Raw genomic sequence first — 16569 nt, 5'->3', positions numbered from 1 at the left:
ACAGAAGATCCAAGCAGGATGCCCGTGATGGCTTAGGTTCATCTCGAGAACGGAAACAGCTAGAATACCTTTTCTGGCCCTGCACACAGTGGTACGTGGAATAAGAAGCTGAGGAAGACCAAGGAAGCTCTGGACAGACAATGTCAAGAGTGACTTGTCACAGAAAGGGATACAGATGGCTGAAGCAGGCAGGCTGGTTCAGAACCGACAACAATGGAGTGAATTCATTCAGCCCCATCTTTGCTGCTGAACTGACAGATGGGAATTTAATAGCAGTAGTAGTGGTAACTCTCGAATAGCTTCAGGGAGTAGCTCAGAAAGAGACTTTCAAAACATATCAATAAAAAATAATAAATTATTTCTATTTACTTAACCTAATTTAATAAAAAAAATCTTAAACTCAATTGAGTTAAATATATAAATAGGTATTCGAGGATCAGAGTCTAAAGTGATATGTTCCCATGCATGATGTGGATCTGCCTGAACTCACATACCATACATGGTGACTATACATATATGAAATGTGTAACGGTTGCATTCTGTGAGCAGAAAGTTACACAGATTGAAAGTCAACTGGACACACACCGCAACATTCGGGAAGGAGAAATATTTCTGAAGCAGATGTTCGAGGGTGTCACCCCACAGGTTGCTCGGAGTAGTGAAGCTGTTATGGGAGACTGGATGACCATCAGCAGACAGGACAGGAAGCAACAGGTGCCGGTAGAAAGGGGAATCATCTGCGGAGCTCGATTTGTTTAATGGGTCTGCCTGCTTAGGTACCAGTGATGTGGACCAAAAGGGTGACATGGAAGAGATTAATCATGATTGACTATGAGGCACTGAGGAACAACATACCATGAGGGAAACAGTACAGGTGGTAAGAATCAGTCGATGTGATCCAGAATCCCAAATGGTACATTATTTCCCAGGTGCCAGGGTTCAGGACATTGTGGAGAAAATACAAAAGGTTCTGGAATGGGAGGGCAAGCAGGCAGTGGTAATGGTTTATGTGGGAACCAATAACATAGATAGGAGGAGGTTTGAGATTCTGCAAAGGGATTTCAACAAGTTAAGATCTATTTGAAGGAGCATGACCTCCAGAGTAGTAATCTCTGGATTACTCCCAGTGCCACGTGCTGGACCAGACAGAAAGAGAAAGATTAGAATTGTCAGTGCGTGGCTAGAAGGATGGTATAGAGAAGAGGTTTTCAGGTTCCTGGGACACTGGGACCACCTTTCCAGCCAGGAGTGGCTGTACAGACAGGATGGCCTTCACCTAACCAGAGAGACACCCATGTTCTTGTGGAAAGGATAAATAGGGCAGTGGGGAAATATTTGAACTAGTTATGGGGGGTGAGAAGGAAAATATATGTCAATAAGGGTGGAGATAGTTACTCAAATAAGAGTTCTATACATAAATGCATATTGCAATAGAAATAAAACAAGTGAGTTACAAGCACAAATTGAATTTAAATGGTATGATGTTGTAGCCATTACAGAGACCTGGCTACAAACTGAGCATGAGTGGGAGCTAAATATTTCAGGCTATGGAAACTTTAGAATGGATCGGGAAAGCAGGATGAGTAGCAATATTGATAAAAGACACAATTATAGCAGAAGAAAGAGAGGATTTCAGAAAGGGTGTTCAGGCACTTAAAGCACTATGAATAGAATTAAGGAACAGAAAATGATGCAAGACTCTGGTAGGAGTTGTCTACAGACCTCCCGATTGTTAGTGATGTAGTGGAGGATGTATAAATACATCAGGGAAGCATGTACAACAGAAACAACAACTTGCATTTGTATAGCATCTTTAACATAGTAAAATGACCCAAAGCGGGAGCGATTATCAAACAAAATTTGACATCAAGCCACATAAGGCAATTTTAGGACAGGGGACCAAAAGCTTGGTCAAAGAGGTAGATTTTAATGAGCGTCTTAATGGGTGAGAGAGAAGCTTAGGGAGGGAATTCCAGAGCTTTGGGCATAGGCAGCTGAAGGCATGGCTGCCAATGGTGGATCGATTAAAATCGGGGATGGGCAAGAGGCCAGAATTGGAGGAGTGCAGAGATCTCGGAGGGTTGTAGGGCTGGAGGAGGTAACAGAGAAAGGGAAGGACAAAGCCATGGAGGGATTTGAAATCAAGGATGAGAATTTTAAAATCAAGGCGTTGCCGGACCAGGAGCCAATGTAGATCAGCAAGCACAGAGGTGATGGGTGAACGGAACATGGTGCGAGTTAGGGTACAGGCAGCAGTTTTGGATGATCTCAGGTTTATGTAGCAACAACAGTGTGGTTATAATGGGAGAGTTTAATTATCACAAACTGGGAGAAGCAGAACAACTCAAGTAGTAAAGGCAATGAATTTCTAGAATTTTTCCGAAGAGTTTTCTAGAACAATATGTTTTAGAACAAACAAGGGAATAGGCCACACTAGATTTAGTGACGAACCGGAATTAGCTAACAATCTGACTGTAAGGGAACATCTTGCGAATAGTGGCCATAATAAGATTGAATTTGATATTAGGTTTGAGAAGTAGAAGCAAGAGTCCCCCCAAAAAGGCTGTAGATGCTGGGTCAATTGAAATTTTCAAGACTGAGATAGATAGATTTTTGTTAGTTAAGGGTATCAAGGGATATGGAACAGAGGCGGGTAAATGGAGTTGAGGTACAGATCAGCCACGATTTAATAGGCGGAATGACGGAACAGGCTGAATGGCCTTCTCCTGTTCCCATAAAGCTTTAACTTAGTATTATACAAGCAGAGATATGGGGATCGTTTTACATGTGGCATGTGTTTGGTACAAATGGTAGCACCTTGCTTTTGCAGCAGTATATTGACTTATGAATTTAGTCTTTATTGAATTATACTTCGAAACACTGTTGAGCAACAGCCTCCATATAATACTGAAGTTCCACGAAGGAACATGGCACTCGTATTTAAAAGGGTTACTTCCACAGCAATCTGGGAGGGTAAGTGATGTTATGGTGTGCCGAATAATAACATAGCACAACACATTGTGGCAACTGTAGCACCTGACTGCTGAGATGCTTTTGGCTTTTGACCTCTGGGTTTTGGGGACCTCGCAAGGTCCCACACCCACAATTGTCTGCTGACCAATTAGTCATTATTCTCTTTGCAGACATTGGGTGGGGAAAGGATTTTGAGCAGGATCTCTTGAGGGCTTAAGGTGGCTCCAAGTCAAACCTTTGTGGCAGTCTTGGTAATATAATACTTGAGCCAGGTAGGTCTGCAGCACTCCGTTAATGATCGACCAGCCTGCTTGGCTCACTAATGGAACCTGGAGGAGTAGACCTATCACTGGAGCTGAGATTCTTCCCACTTGGCTCCAGATAGCCCGACAAGCCAGTGCTTTTATTGGTCGGGTCCCTGGCTGGGGAAGCTTACCAGTGCTCTCTGCTGGTAGGCGGTGTGCTTTTCGCTGGTTAAACTCCAGCAGTACCCTGTTCACACTTGAGGATCCTTCTGTCTAAGTTCTCTGGACTTGGGTAAGTGGGGTATGTTCCTATGGATACTAATGTGGGTTTCTCATTATTTTGATTTGGTGTTTTTTAAACGTGGTGATACATATCCGACACCTCACTAACTTTAAAAAAAACGTATGGCAATGCAATAAGAGTGAATTCTTGCTCTGCTTCATTTTTAAAAAAAGTTAATCATTCCAAAGGCTCTACATAACATTTTCACACATTCACCAGCAGTGAACAAATGTTGTTCTAGTATTTGTAGCAGTTTTGCACTTATTTCTTGTTCAACTTAAAACAGAGCAAAAAAAAAGATAATATCCAAACATTCTCCTTAAAAAGAAGTCAAAGATTTGGATGCACTTGCAGAACAGGAAGTACTTGTAACTGGCTCCATATAACCACCCCTATATCACCACCCCTTAAGGTGCACAAAGATAACCGTTAGTGGCATTTCAGGTGGGCCAATATTAAAATTTGGATTTTGTTGTTTTTGAACTTAATGATGAATATTATCACGGGTGGTATTTATTCATTTCGCTCTCAACTATAAATAACTGTGAAAGTTTTCAGAAAGCAAACTACAAGGGGGAATTTTAAACCCAAAGAACAGGTGAGTTGTGGTCGGGTGGTAGGTTAAAATATTAGACATTGGAAGCAGGACCGCATCTTGGCTTCAACGCGCCCACTTCCAGGTTTAACCCAGGCGCGTTTGGACCCGCACATGCAACCGAAACCCGAAAGTCCCGTCCCCACTTAATGCCGGCGGACGGATTGTTAAAGGGGCAATTTAGGTAATTTAAACAGTTGAGGTACTTAATTTTTTGTGGATTCTGCAATAGAAACGGATGTAACTTCTCCTGCGCGGGTTTCCCTTTTGAAACGAAGGTGAGATACAGCCCAAGCTCAGTTGGCCCTTTAAACCAGTGATTGAAACATCTCAATAAAGGTTCAGGTATTGCAGCTGGTCACTCAGTTCTCTCAGGCAAATGATTGGCTGGGAGTTCTTTGTGTTTAGACTAAGAGTTTTTTGAGACTGAGAATTCTTGTGTTCAGACAAATTTACCAACATTTTGGAGCCTCTCAAAGATCAGGATGGGGGGGGTGCAATGGATCTAATCCACAGTACGTCTGAGGAGGAGGAAATCACCATTCACGGCAGGCACGATGTGCTTTTCTGGGAATTGCAGGTACACAAGACAAAGGTGCGCAACAAGGACCTGAAGAACAGCAGAGAGGACACCAACAGCGGGGCCAAGGTCGCAGGAGGCACTACCCACATGAGAGGGTATACAGGTAGAGGCTGAGCTTCCTGGACCTCTGAGGACCAATGCCTACGCAGGATTAGGTTGAGTCAGCAGATGGTCACAGACATCTGCACGTTTCTTCAAGAAGAGCTGCCCTCTGCTGGACCTGGTGGCCAAGCATTGACCGTCAGTTAAAATCACCACTGCCCTCAATTTCTTAGCCTCTGGATCCTTCCAGGGCGCCACCAGTGACATCTCCAGTGTGTGTCAATCATCTGCACTTAAGTGTATAAGGCAGGTGACGGATGGGTTGTTTGCCAGAGCATACGATTACCTGAACTTCCCCCGTGACAACAACAGCCAGAAGGAGCGGGCACTGGACTTTGACTCTGGCTGGCATCCCACGGGTGCAGGGAACAATTGATTGCGCACATGTGGCAATCCAAGGAGCACCACATGAACCAGGAGTATTCATTAACTGAAAGGACTATCACTCCATCACTGCACAGCTGTTGTACGACCACAACAAGAGATTTCTGCAGGTGTGTGCCAGATTCCCTGGCGGCTGCCATGATGCCTTCATTTTGCACCAGTCAAACATTCCAGACCTCTTCCAGACAGGAGACAGATTTAATGGCTGTCTCCTTGGGGACCAGGGATAACCCCTGCAAACGTGGGTCATGACACCTGTGAGGAATCCCACCAACGAAGCACAACAACAATATAACCAGAGCCACATGACCACCAGGTGTGCCAATGAGCAAGCCATAGGCATGTTAAAGATGTGCTTCAAATGCCTCGACAGGTCTGGGGGAACACTTCAGTACTGGCCAGCGAGGGTCTCCAGGATAATCGTGGTGTGCTGCGATCTGCACAACATAGCACTGCAGAGAGGTTTAGAGGTGGCCGAGGACAATGGCGTTCGTCAATCATCTTCTGTTGGCGACAACATTGAGGAAGAGGAGTAGGAAAATGACAATGGTGTACTTATCACTAGATCATCTGTGCACATTGATGCCAGGGATAACCTCATCTCTCACAGGTTCTCATACTGACAATCCAAAACTAAAGATATTTGAGATACTCATGCCGCCTGGCACAATTAACACCATGACCACCAAACCCGACCCCCCTCCCTTTGAACAAAACAGTCCTTCGACAACGCTTACACCGATTGCACAGCTGCCCAAAGGGTGTCATCATGTATTGGCATTCATCATGAAGCAAATGACAGGTCCACTTGAAAGTCTGGAAGCAATAATAGCCAAGGTTTGGAAGTGTTGATCAGGAATACATTTTATGTGCCAACGTAAAAAGAAATAGAATCAATGCTATGTTGTGATTTCTAACACCCTTGTGCGTACCCTTGGTGAACTACAAGTGCTTAAACTTATGCTTTCTACTGCTTCTATGTGGTGCAACCCCTGTGGCTTCAGCAGAGGTAGAGGCTAGTTGCTCAGATCCCTGCCTTGACTACTGAGTTGCTTTTGGCTTATGACCCCTGGAGCCCGTGAAAGCCCCACCAAAGACTGCTCCACCTGCACCTGTGCAGCGGCAGACTCGGCCATCGGAAGAGGAGGCACTATTTTGGGTACTGGTTGGGTTGGGCGGGGCAATGGGTGAAACGTGGGAGCGCTCTGTGTCGGGTTCCCACTTCTACGTTCCCTTTCACCATTATTGCTCTCCTGGGCCAGCGTCACATCACCCCTACCACTCTGCTGGAGAACAACTTGGTGAAGATCAGTGACACATTGAAATACCACTGATAAGGTATCTGTCATCTTGTTTAAGGCAGCAGACATGCTGGCTTCCAAAGTCTGCATTGCCATGCTAATGCCATGCATAGACTCATTTGTGAGCCATGGTTGAAGCTCAATAAAGGTGCCTGATCTCTTCATTGCAGACATTCTCGCACTTACCTGCGACATCACTCCACTAATGCTGGAGTTGGACTTTTCCAGCCTCTCGGCTATTGTGGAGAGTGTGCGTGACACATTTTCCAATACCTCGCAACAGTACACCTGTACCTGAATCATTCTCCTTCTCAACGATTGCCCCCGGGGTTCAGATCTGTGACCAGCTGAGCAGAGCTGGGACAGGAGTACACCTTCCGACGTGAACCGTCCACAGTTGCCCCTGCCACCAGTGTCTGCCCGTGCTCACTTGTGAATCACCAGGTGACAACCCAACTATCTGGCCAACAGGACCCACCGAAGTGCCATTTTTTGGGCTGGTGCAGGCTGTATATCCTGTGACGGTGCACCTTCAGAAGGAATGAGGTCCTCTGAGGAATCAACATCATCCATATCCGCAGACTGTAGGCGTGAAGGCCCTAGAAAACAAAAGAAAGCAAAATGACTTGGTCTTGGCACAATAACAATCTTGCCAATCTCCAAACTCGGGCTTCTCGTACTTCAGGCACTGATTATATAAAGTCAGAAACTTTGTGAAAGATGTTTTAGATTGTGTCACCAGCCAGCTGTGAGCTCCCAGTCTCTCCACCTCCAATTGAGAGGACCGCAGATGTCCCACGTATCTCCATTGCGTCCTCCTCCACATCAGTTAGTTCCACAATTTGTGGAGGTCCACTGCCAGCCCTCGCCCCCTCTCTTGCGTTTTGTGCTCTTTTCTCCTACAAGGAGCAACAGAACAGACCTGTGAGTGGCTGAAAGTGCCGTCTTCACCCGATGGATGCAGTGCATTGGGTGAGCATGACTGTCAGACAGATGCGTCAGAGGGTCACTGTCACACAGATGCATCACGTTGCAACAGGGCTGGGATGAGTGACAGTGTTGGTTGTATAAATGGGGAGGTGAGCAAGTGGATAGAAAATGAAGGATGGTTCCTGGTGACACTTAAGTGGGTCATAGAATCATAGAAGTTTACAACATGGAAACAGGCCCTTCGGCCCAACATGTCCATGTCGCCCAGTTTATACCACTAAGCTAGTCCCAATTGCCTGCACTTGGCCCATATCCCTCAATACCCATCTTACCCATGTAACTGTCCAAATGCTTTTTAAAAGACAAAATTGTACCCGCCTCTACTACTGCCTCTGGCAGCTCGTTCCAGACACTCACCACCCTTTGAGTGAAAAAATTGCCCCTCTGGACCCTTTTGTATCTCTCCCCTCTCACCTTAAATCTATGCCCCCTCGTTATAGACTCCCAGTACCTTTGGGAAAAGATTTTGACTATCGACCTTATCTATGCCCCTCATTATTTTATAGACTTCTATAAGATCACCCCTTAACCTCCTACTCTCCAGGGGAAAAAGGTCCCAGTCTATCTAACCTCTCCCAAAAAGTCAAACCATCAAGTCCCGGTAGCATCCTAGTAAATCTTTTCTGCACTCTTTCTAGTTTAAGGTGTGAGGAGTATTGTTATGGAGTAGGCTTGCCAGGACATAGCGATGAAAGGGGGTGTTGTACACAACAGGATGTGGGTGAATCAGTAAATGTACTCACTTTTCCAGACCTTAGCAAGTCAATGAAGCGCTTCCTGCACTGCAGCCAAGACCAGGGCACCGTGCTTCTGCTTGTCACCTCTTGTGATACCCCTAACCAAGCCTTCTTGGTGACAGAACCAGGTTTCTTCCTGCCATTCCTTGGATAAAGAACCTCCCTTCTGGCTCTCACTGTGTAGCCAGTAGCACATCCAGGGAGGCATCAGTAAATCAAAGTTCAATTCAACTTTCTCCAATTTGCTCCTCTCCTGGACTCCAGTTCTCCTTTATTCTCAAATCCATTTTTGAACTGTTCCTTTGAATACTGAGCTCCGATCCTGTCATTCAGGTGCGCAGTACGCCCGCTGCGCAGCTTGGAAATTCGAAACCTGGAAGCAAAGATGATTGCCTGCAATCGAGTTGCGATCGCAGATTTAAACGCACACGCTTGACTTCTGGGTTCCCCATGCACAAATCCACCCACCTGCTGAGTTCCCAGCTCCAAGTTAAAATCCAGGCCCAAGTCAGTGACCATGTTCAAGTTTTGTAGCTTGGAGGCAGAAAGAGCCCAAATTCTACATGAATGTATTATCTGCAGAGAATGCAGATCAACCGGTGAAAACACCTGTTATCTCACAATGAATGTCCTTTACAAAGGATTCGGACTTTGGTAAAATTATGTTCTTGCAATCTGCGAGCTGTGGGAGCTAGCTAAACTCTATCTGCCTTTCTGTGGAGATTTCAGTTTGTTCAATTCAACTTTCTCTAATTTGCTCCTCTTTATACCCCTCAATGTGTAGCCAAGCTTCTATAAACTCACAACCTGCCTCATCTTAAAAAAAAGCATGCTGTCAGTTCTATGACTGAACCAGTTCCAAGTCTGTATATATTTGAACTCCTGAATTTTACCTTCTGTCAAGCCTGTTACCAAGGAGACAATAATGACAAACTTTCCAAATATGTAATAATACACGCTGAGGCTTTGCAGGTGTCTTTATAAACTCTCATGTATTGTGCATGATTTCAAGGAGCAGCTAATAGACAAAATAAGATAGAACTGCTTCATATTTGTCAGTGAGCATGGCTCAGTAGTTAGGAAAATACATCTCCCCTCCTCGAGACAGGCAAAAGAGGAAAAATGATAGTAAATCATTAACCCATTGAACATTTTTTACAAGAATTCCTGTTCAAATAAATTATTTCTCTTTCCCTCTGTTGAACTTGCACTGAAATCAATATTATAACCAAAGTTATTTTTAGTTTTATTCTGAGAATACTGAAAATTAGGAAATGAAAATTCAAGTAACTTTAGTCCATAATTGCAATGTTTACATTATTGCACTGCAACAACAGAAAGAACAACTTTACAGACTTTGGAGGAGAAAAAAGCTGGGCATTTTGAAAATGAGAGGATGTTTCAGAAATCTACAGAAATCTACTGGCTGTAAGGGGGTTTCTAAATCCCACACTTGAACATGACATAATCAATGACTGACTGATTTTTAAAATAATTTTCTCCATTTCTTGTCTTATATTGATTATTGTAGGAACTTTTATTCATTCTCAAAATAATATCCAGGAAGACAACGAAATGTAATTCTTTCCATTCAAGAAATACAAAAGCCTTTCTCCTGAATCACTATAAAATGCAGTTTAGGGTTACACAATGTTGACACCAGTGCTTTTTTGTTACGATTTAATCTCATTCAATCGTTATAACTTTGTTCTGTGCAGACCCAGTTTTTCCAGCTGCAGGTGGCCTTGGATGTTTGGCTAGAGGTCAGATTCGAGCACATGGCGATCAATGGCGAGAAGATGACTGTACTTTCTGCCAGTGTGTCAATGGGGAACATCACTGCATGGCCATGGCTTGCAAGCAGACCTGTCAGAATCCAGTCAAAATACCAGGGGAGTGCTGCCCTTTCTGTGAAGGTAAGACTGACTTAAATAAGCAGTGAGAACTTGAGTGTTCTCATTTTAAGAAGTTGTGCTGCTCAAGTAAGGAAAGTTCTCCAATTATTGAACATTGTTTAACTTAAATATAGAATTATGACTTCAAATGAAATATCATAAAGTGCAGTCACAGTTTGTATATGGGTGCCCTGATATACCCACAATTTTTTTCTAAGCGGTGTTATGGAGTTATCATGAATCTGCATCGGTAAAGCAATCCTGGCAGCAATCGCTAGTTATTCCAAGGTGGATTGATTCAGACTCAACTTTGGAATACCATTTTATATTGTAAATTCTTCTGAGGCCTACACTCTGAAATAGAAGTGATATAGATTTTGCCCCAGGAGTCTTGAGTTCAGTGTTGGTCCAGTCTTGTGCTCCTGACAACATAAACATTGGTTTGGCAGATCGCAAGTGTAACAATTTCACCAACTTTTGGCACTGCCTGACGCGATAGAGGCCTTCTAGTTGACAGCACTGCTTATCATCATGACGTTACCTGCACATCAAGGCCCGAGATCTCTCGGAGCGTGACTTTCCAGTAAGCAGGGTGGATCTGAAGCTTACCCGGCCAGTACTGGACTTGCTTCAGGTTTTCATTGGTTCAATAGACGGAAAGTAATTGGTATGTTTTTGTCAGAATATGGATATGTTTATTAATTAGGTTTAGCTCCTGTTTCTGCTTAACTCAGGCTTCGCTGTAGTCTGTAGAAGAGGCTTTAATTGAACAAATACCAGGAATTATCAGCTGAATAATTTACCAAGTCACTAAGCTGTCCTCAACAGTCTGACTGCACTTTGTGCTCCATTTATTCTTCTCCAAGGTCACAATGTGCTAGATGAAAAGAATATGACCGATAGTTACAGAAATTACCAAACAATGAAAAAGAACTGAAAGGATAGCTCTTTGTTTCAATGATGACCGTCACTGTGAATTATATATTTTTAAAAAAACAAAAACACACAAGACCCTGAGAAAACAGAACACCGTATCATTGTGAATTTTTACCATACAAAGAAAAGAATGAGCTTTAATAATGTACAATCAATCTATAGAAAACCATATTGATAGGCTTCATATCTTCATCGAGGTGAAAATTGCACATTTGGATAGTAATGTACTCACTCCTCTGGATGAACACATTTCTCAAAAATGAAAATAAAACAGAATGTTTTTTTTTAACACCAATGGAGAAAATCTATTGACAATTAGAGATTGGAGTGAATCATAGGTTTCCATTCTGTAAACATATGTCACCATGACCATACCACAGCATAATACATTTTGTTCCTGGGGAACTGATGGGTAATCAAAAATTAAGCATATCTGTTTTCCTGGTCCTGTACAATGTGAGTCTGTGGTTTCAATTTCAGTTGCTGATTGGAAACCTCAGTAATAGCGAAGAATATAATTGGCTAAATGATTTGTTTAAATCATAGTCGTCAATGCATCTATTCTGCTTCTTTTTCATGGTAATTAATTAGCTAATTTATATTACCCTAATTTGAGTAGGCTTTTTAATGTTGGACACAGCTGCTTAAGTTTCCTTCTATGTGTTGTATATATGTTGATGGTAACTGAAGTTGCATATTTAAAGGTAAGTGGATTGAAGTCCATTTGAAATAAGAAAATAAGATTCTAGAGCGATTAAAGATTTAGTTGGGAAGAACCATGTATTCCGGTGTGTACAATTCTTCCCAACTAAATTCACAAACAACAAGCACTACTTCAGTGAGAAGGTGGTCGGTTTTTGGAATAAATATCAAGTCTTATCAAGGTCAAATTGGATGAGTATCTTGAAGGGGAAAAAAATCATCTGTTACAACTGCCAAGACAGTAGGAGGGCAATTTAGATGGATCTCTTGCCCTTTCCAGCTTTGAGATTTATATTTCCGTGCAAAGACCGGACATCTCTTCTGATCCCCATCGAATCATATAAGTTCACAGCACAGAAGCAGGCCATTCAGCCCATTGTGCCTGTGCTGGCTCTTTGTTCGAGCAATCCAAATCGAAACCCTGTCCCGCTCTCTCTGCATAGCCCTGTATCTTCTTGCTCTGCTTCAAATATTTATTCAATTTTCTCTTTAAAAGATCTCTGCCTCAACCACTCCCCGTAGCAAAACATTCAACACTCCAACGACTCTCGGCATAAAGAAATTTCTCCTAACTTCTCTCTTCGCTCTTAGTGATCAATTTAAATTGATGACCCACCGCACTCATTCCCCAACCAGAGGAAATAATCTTATTCGCTCTATTGGAACCCTTCATAATTTTAAAATGTCTATTACATCTCCTCTTAGCCTTCTCTGCTCCAGATATCTCATGTCTCTCTTGTAACTATAGTTCCCCATTCCTGGCATCACCATGGTGAATTTACGCTGTTCTCTGTGACTTTAATGTCCTTCCTATAATGGGACACGCAGTACCCCACACACGACATGCTTTTTTAATCATGTTCTCCCCAACCCCCATGATTGTGCTGCAGTTGTGCACCATATTAATGCACTGATGTATTTTGCATGGCAGTAGGTGTGAGCAATCAGAAATTTCCCACATAGTAAATTCCCAGTCTCAGCTGGGACAACTGTGGAACTGAAGTCATTCTCTCAAGAAATGGAACATAAGAATCATTCTGTACAGCTTCCATACTACACCTGATAGCCTTTCCCATGCCTACCAACCTGAAAAACTAGTAAAAGTTGTTCAACAGCTTCAAAAGGCTAACACAAACCCCAAAAAGCTGACAAATCAAGAATGGCCCTGATTATAAGCCTATGACTTGAAAACAAGTAGGTACACAGGCTTTATGACTCAAGCTGTAGATTTACCCAACATTCTGTCACTTGTATTGGAGTCAGCATCACTCTACTTGAGTCCTTCTACTGATGGAAGTGATTGCACCCACTGCATACTGTGAGTGCGAATTCCAGTTCTTCACTATCTTCCAAAGAAAAAGGAAAGAACTTGCATTTATACAGTGTCTTTCACATCTTAGGGACGACCCAAGGTGCTTCACAGGCAATGACTTGCATTTTGAAGTTAGTCACAGTTGCTATGAAGACATGCATGGCAGCCAATCTGTGCACAGCAAGGATCCACAAACAGCAATGAGATGAATAAACAGTTAATTTGTGCTTGGTAGTGTTGGTTGTGGGATAAATATTAGTCAGGGCACCAGGAGAACGCTCCTGCTCCTCTTCGAAAAGTGCCATTGGATCTTTTACCTCCTGAACATGCAGATAGGGCCTCAGTTTATCCGGTACATCCAAAATACAGCACCTCCAACATTGTAGCACTCCCTCAGTGCTGCACAAAAGTGTCAGCCTAGATTATGTTTTCAAGTCCCGGAGTGGGACTTGATCTAACAACCTTCTCACTCTGAGGGAAGAGTGCTATCACTGAGCCAAGTGAACACTGAAGAAAAGGAGAATGAGGTGGGACTTGATGGAGATCTTTTAAGAATTTCATGTGCATAGAGAAATTGGCAAGTTCTACTTTTGGGCACAAGATTGAAGGATTGTGGGACACAGTTGAAGTATGTATGCCAAAGGAAAATAGGAAATTTGGGGAATATTTTTAGCAAAAGATGATAGAATTGTGGAACAGATTACCAGTGGAAGGTGGAACAGAAAGTTTAAAAAGGAACTTGGTGAATTGCTGGTAGGAAAAGGGATACAGAGCTATTAGGAACCTGTTGGGAGATTTGGAAGGGTAGGCTGGATGGACCAATTGTCTTTTGTTGCCCAATGCATCACTGTTATTATGTAAAAGCTATGTTTTTTTATATATGTAAAAATGCAGCAGAAAGGTTACTAGTGTAATATACAACTATTCTTCAAATTGTCAATTACCACTATTAAAATAAAATTGCAATTATTTTACACAAGTTATGATCTGGAATAAAAACAGAAAATGCTGGAGCAGTTCAGCAAGTCAGGCAGCATCTGTGGAGAAAAACAGAGTTAACGTTTCAGGTTGAAGACCTTTCGTCAGAACTGGAAGATGTTAGAGTTAAATGTTTTTAAGCAAGTACAGAGCCAGGTGAAGTTGGGGAGGGGAGGAAAGAAGAAAAGAAGAGGTCTGTGATAGGGTGGGGAATAAGAGTGATTAAATGACAAAAGAGATGATGGTGCAAGGCAAGGAGGGTGGTAATGATACAAGTTAAAAAACAAAAGATGGGTCTAGAGAAGCTGTAAATGGCAACAGCAGAACTATTATCAGCAGCTGCAGTGCCACACAAAAAAAATAATGGATGTAGTGGTTATGATCTGAAATTATTGAAATCAGTGTTGAGTCCGGAAGGTTGTAAAGTGCCTAAATGAAAGATGAGGTGCTGTTCCTCGAGCTTCCGTTGAGCTTCATTGGAAGAGTGTAAGAGGCCAAGGACAGAGAGGTCAGAGTGCGAGTGGGATGGGGAATTACAATGGCAAGCGGCAGGTCAGGGTCACGCTTGTGGACTGAGCTGGAGGTGTTCAGCAAAGCGATCACTCAATCTGCGTTTGGTCTCCCCAATATAGAGGAGACTACATCGTGAGCAGCAAATTCAGAATACTAAATTGAAAGAAGTACAAGTAAACCGCTGTTTCACCTGGAAGAAGTGTTTGGTGCCCTGGACGGTGGGAAGGGAGGAGGTGAAGGGGCAGGTGTTGTATCTCCTGCGCTCACGCGGGAAGGTACTGTGGGGAGGAGAGCGGGTGTTGGGGGTGATGGAAGAATGGACCAGGGTGTCGGGGAGGGAGCGGTCCCTTCAGAATGCTGAAGGTGGGTGGGGGGAGGGGAGATGTATTTGGTGATGTGGCGGAGGATGATATGTTGAATATGGAGGCTGGTGGGGTGGAAGGTGAGGACAAGGGGGACCCTATCCTGGTTCTAGGAGGGAGGGGAAGGAGTGAGGGCAGAAGTGCGGTAAATAGGACGGACATGGTCGAGGGCCCTGTCAACTACAGTGGAGGGGAATCCTCGGTTGGGGAAAAAGGAAGACATATCTGAAGCACTGGTGTGGAAGGTGGCATCGTCCGAATGGATGCGACAGAGATTCCAGTTATGATCTGGAATGCACTGTCTGAAAAGGTGATGGAAGCAGATTCAATAGTAACTTTCAAAAGGGAATTAGGTATATACTTGAAAAGGAGAATATGTAGGGCTATGGGGAAAGAGCAGAGGAGTGCAACTAATTGGATAGCTCTTTCAAAGAGCTGGTACAGGCACAGTGGGCCAAATGGTCTCCTGTGCCATATGATTCTGTGAATACTTGTAGATCTGTTGCTTGAAGGGTCGTTTCTGCCAACACATACTTTTGATCATGCTGGTTGGGATCTGTCATTTAGAAGTAATTCTTATGTTTTACCACATTTTGTGCATGGAAAAAGCAAAATAAGCCATTATCCTCTGTCACCTTCATCCAACCAGGAAAGGGGACAATTGTGGAGTAGGTGGCTACTCCATGGTACCTGAAGTTCACTGTACCCTGAATTGGCCATCAAACCATCAAATATATAGGATATCACCATTGTCGTGTACCCAGTTTAGTTGCTGGCAGAAAAAAAACAAAACCAGTATACAGATACTAGTAAATAACTTGAGAACATTGGCAAAAGGGATCCTAAAAGAGCAATGAACAAATATAGCTATTTCTCAAAATCATAGTTACAATTATTTATTAAAAGTTGCTGGTGAACTGTTTGAATCATTAATTTGTTTTTCACTACAGAGAGTTTTCTCTTGTCTGACTTTTAATGTACATACAATACGTACCAGTATTCAAAGTGACTTCTACATCTTCTACATGTAAGTTAAATGTGCCTTGCTTCTGTTTGATCCATTAAGAAGCTTATCTCCCGAAAGTTGGATGATGCAATGAGTTAGAACATTGTTCGTTCACCTTTAGGAATCTGGGTTTGAATGCAATTCAGTGGAGAGATGAGTGTCCTCTGTCTTGCTTTAGTTCGCTCTGTCATGCCCTCTCGCACTCTCACTCTCCTTTTTCTCTCTCATTCTTGTTCTTTTCCCCTCTCTCTTTCTCTCACTCTCTCTCTGACTGGAAGCATCCAAAGTGAAGTGTGGATGGTATATTTTCTTTGTACCAATAAATAAGGACTACCTTATGTTAAATTGACAGTGTTATTTTGACAAAAGGCTGACTGGTGCAGGAAATAGAAATATTAGACAGGTGCAGGGAGGTTTTCCGTTTGCGAAGTTGGGGTTGAATGTTTGAATCTAATCCATCCAGATTACAACTGAGTTGAGGGCACTTGATGCTGATTCTGGGTGGGAAAAATTTCCCAATTTCCCAGAGAAATTATATAGTGGGGAATCAGGAAATGGCAGATGCGTTAAACAAATATTTTGTATGTCTTCACAGTGAAAGACACAAAAAAACATAACAGAAGTAGTGGGGAACCAAGGGTCTAATGAGAGTGAGGAACTTAAAGTAATTCA

General features: G+C 42.9%; 1 protein-coding gene across 2 annotated transcripts in view; it reads left to right on the top strand.

Annotated features, from left to right (window-relative positions):
• Window positions 1-16569, top strand: part of LOC137326328 (cysteine-rich motor neuron 1 protein-like) — a 272715-nt gene that overhangs the window by 199728 nt on the left and 56418 nt on the right. For both annotated transcript variants that reach the window (XM_067991313.1, XM_067991312.1), the window contains one exon: window positions 9912-10109. In XM_067991313.1, coding sequence (XP_067847414.1) covers window positions 9912-10109 — 198 coding nt within the window. The remainder of the gene's footprint in view (window positions 1-9911; window positions 10110-16569) is intronic.

Source organism: Heptranchias perlo, chromosome 10 (genome assembly GCF_035084215.1).
Source record: "Heptranchias perlo isolate sHepPer1 chromosome 10, sHepPer1.hap1, whole genome shotgun sequence".
NCBI lineage: Eukaryota > Metazoa > Chordata > Chondrichthyes > Hexanchiformes > Hexanchidae > Heptranchias > Heptranchias perlo.
The sequence above is the reverse complement of the archived record's forward strand: the minus strand, read 5'-3'. Positions and strand labels throughout refer to the sequence as shown.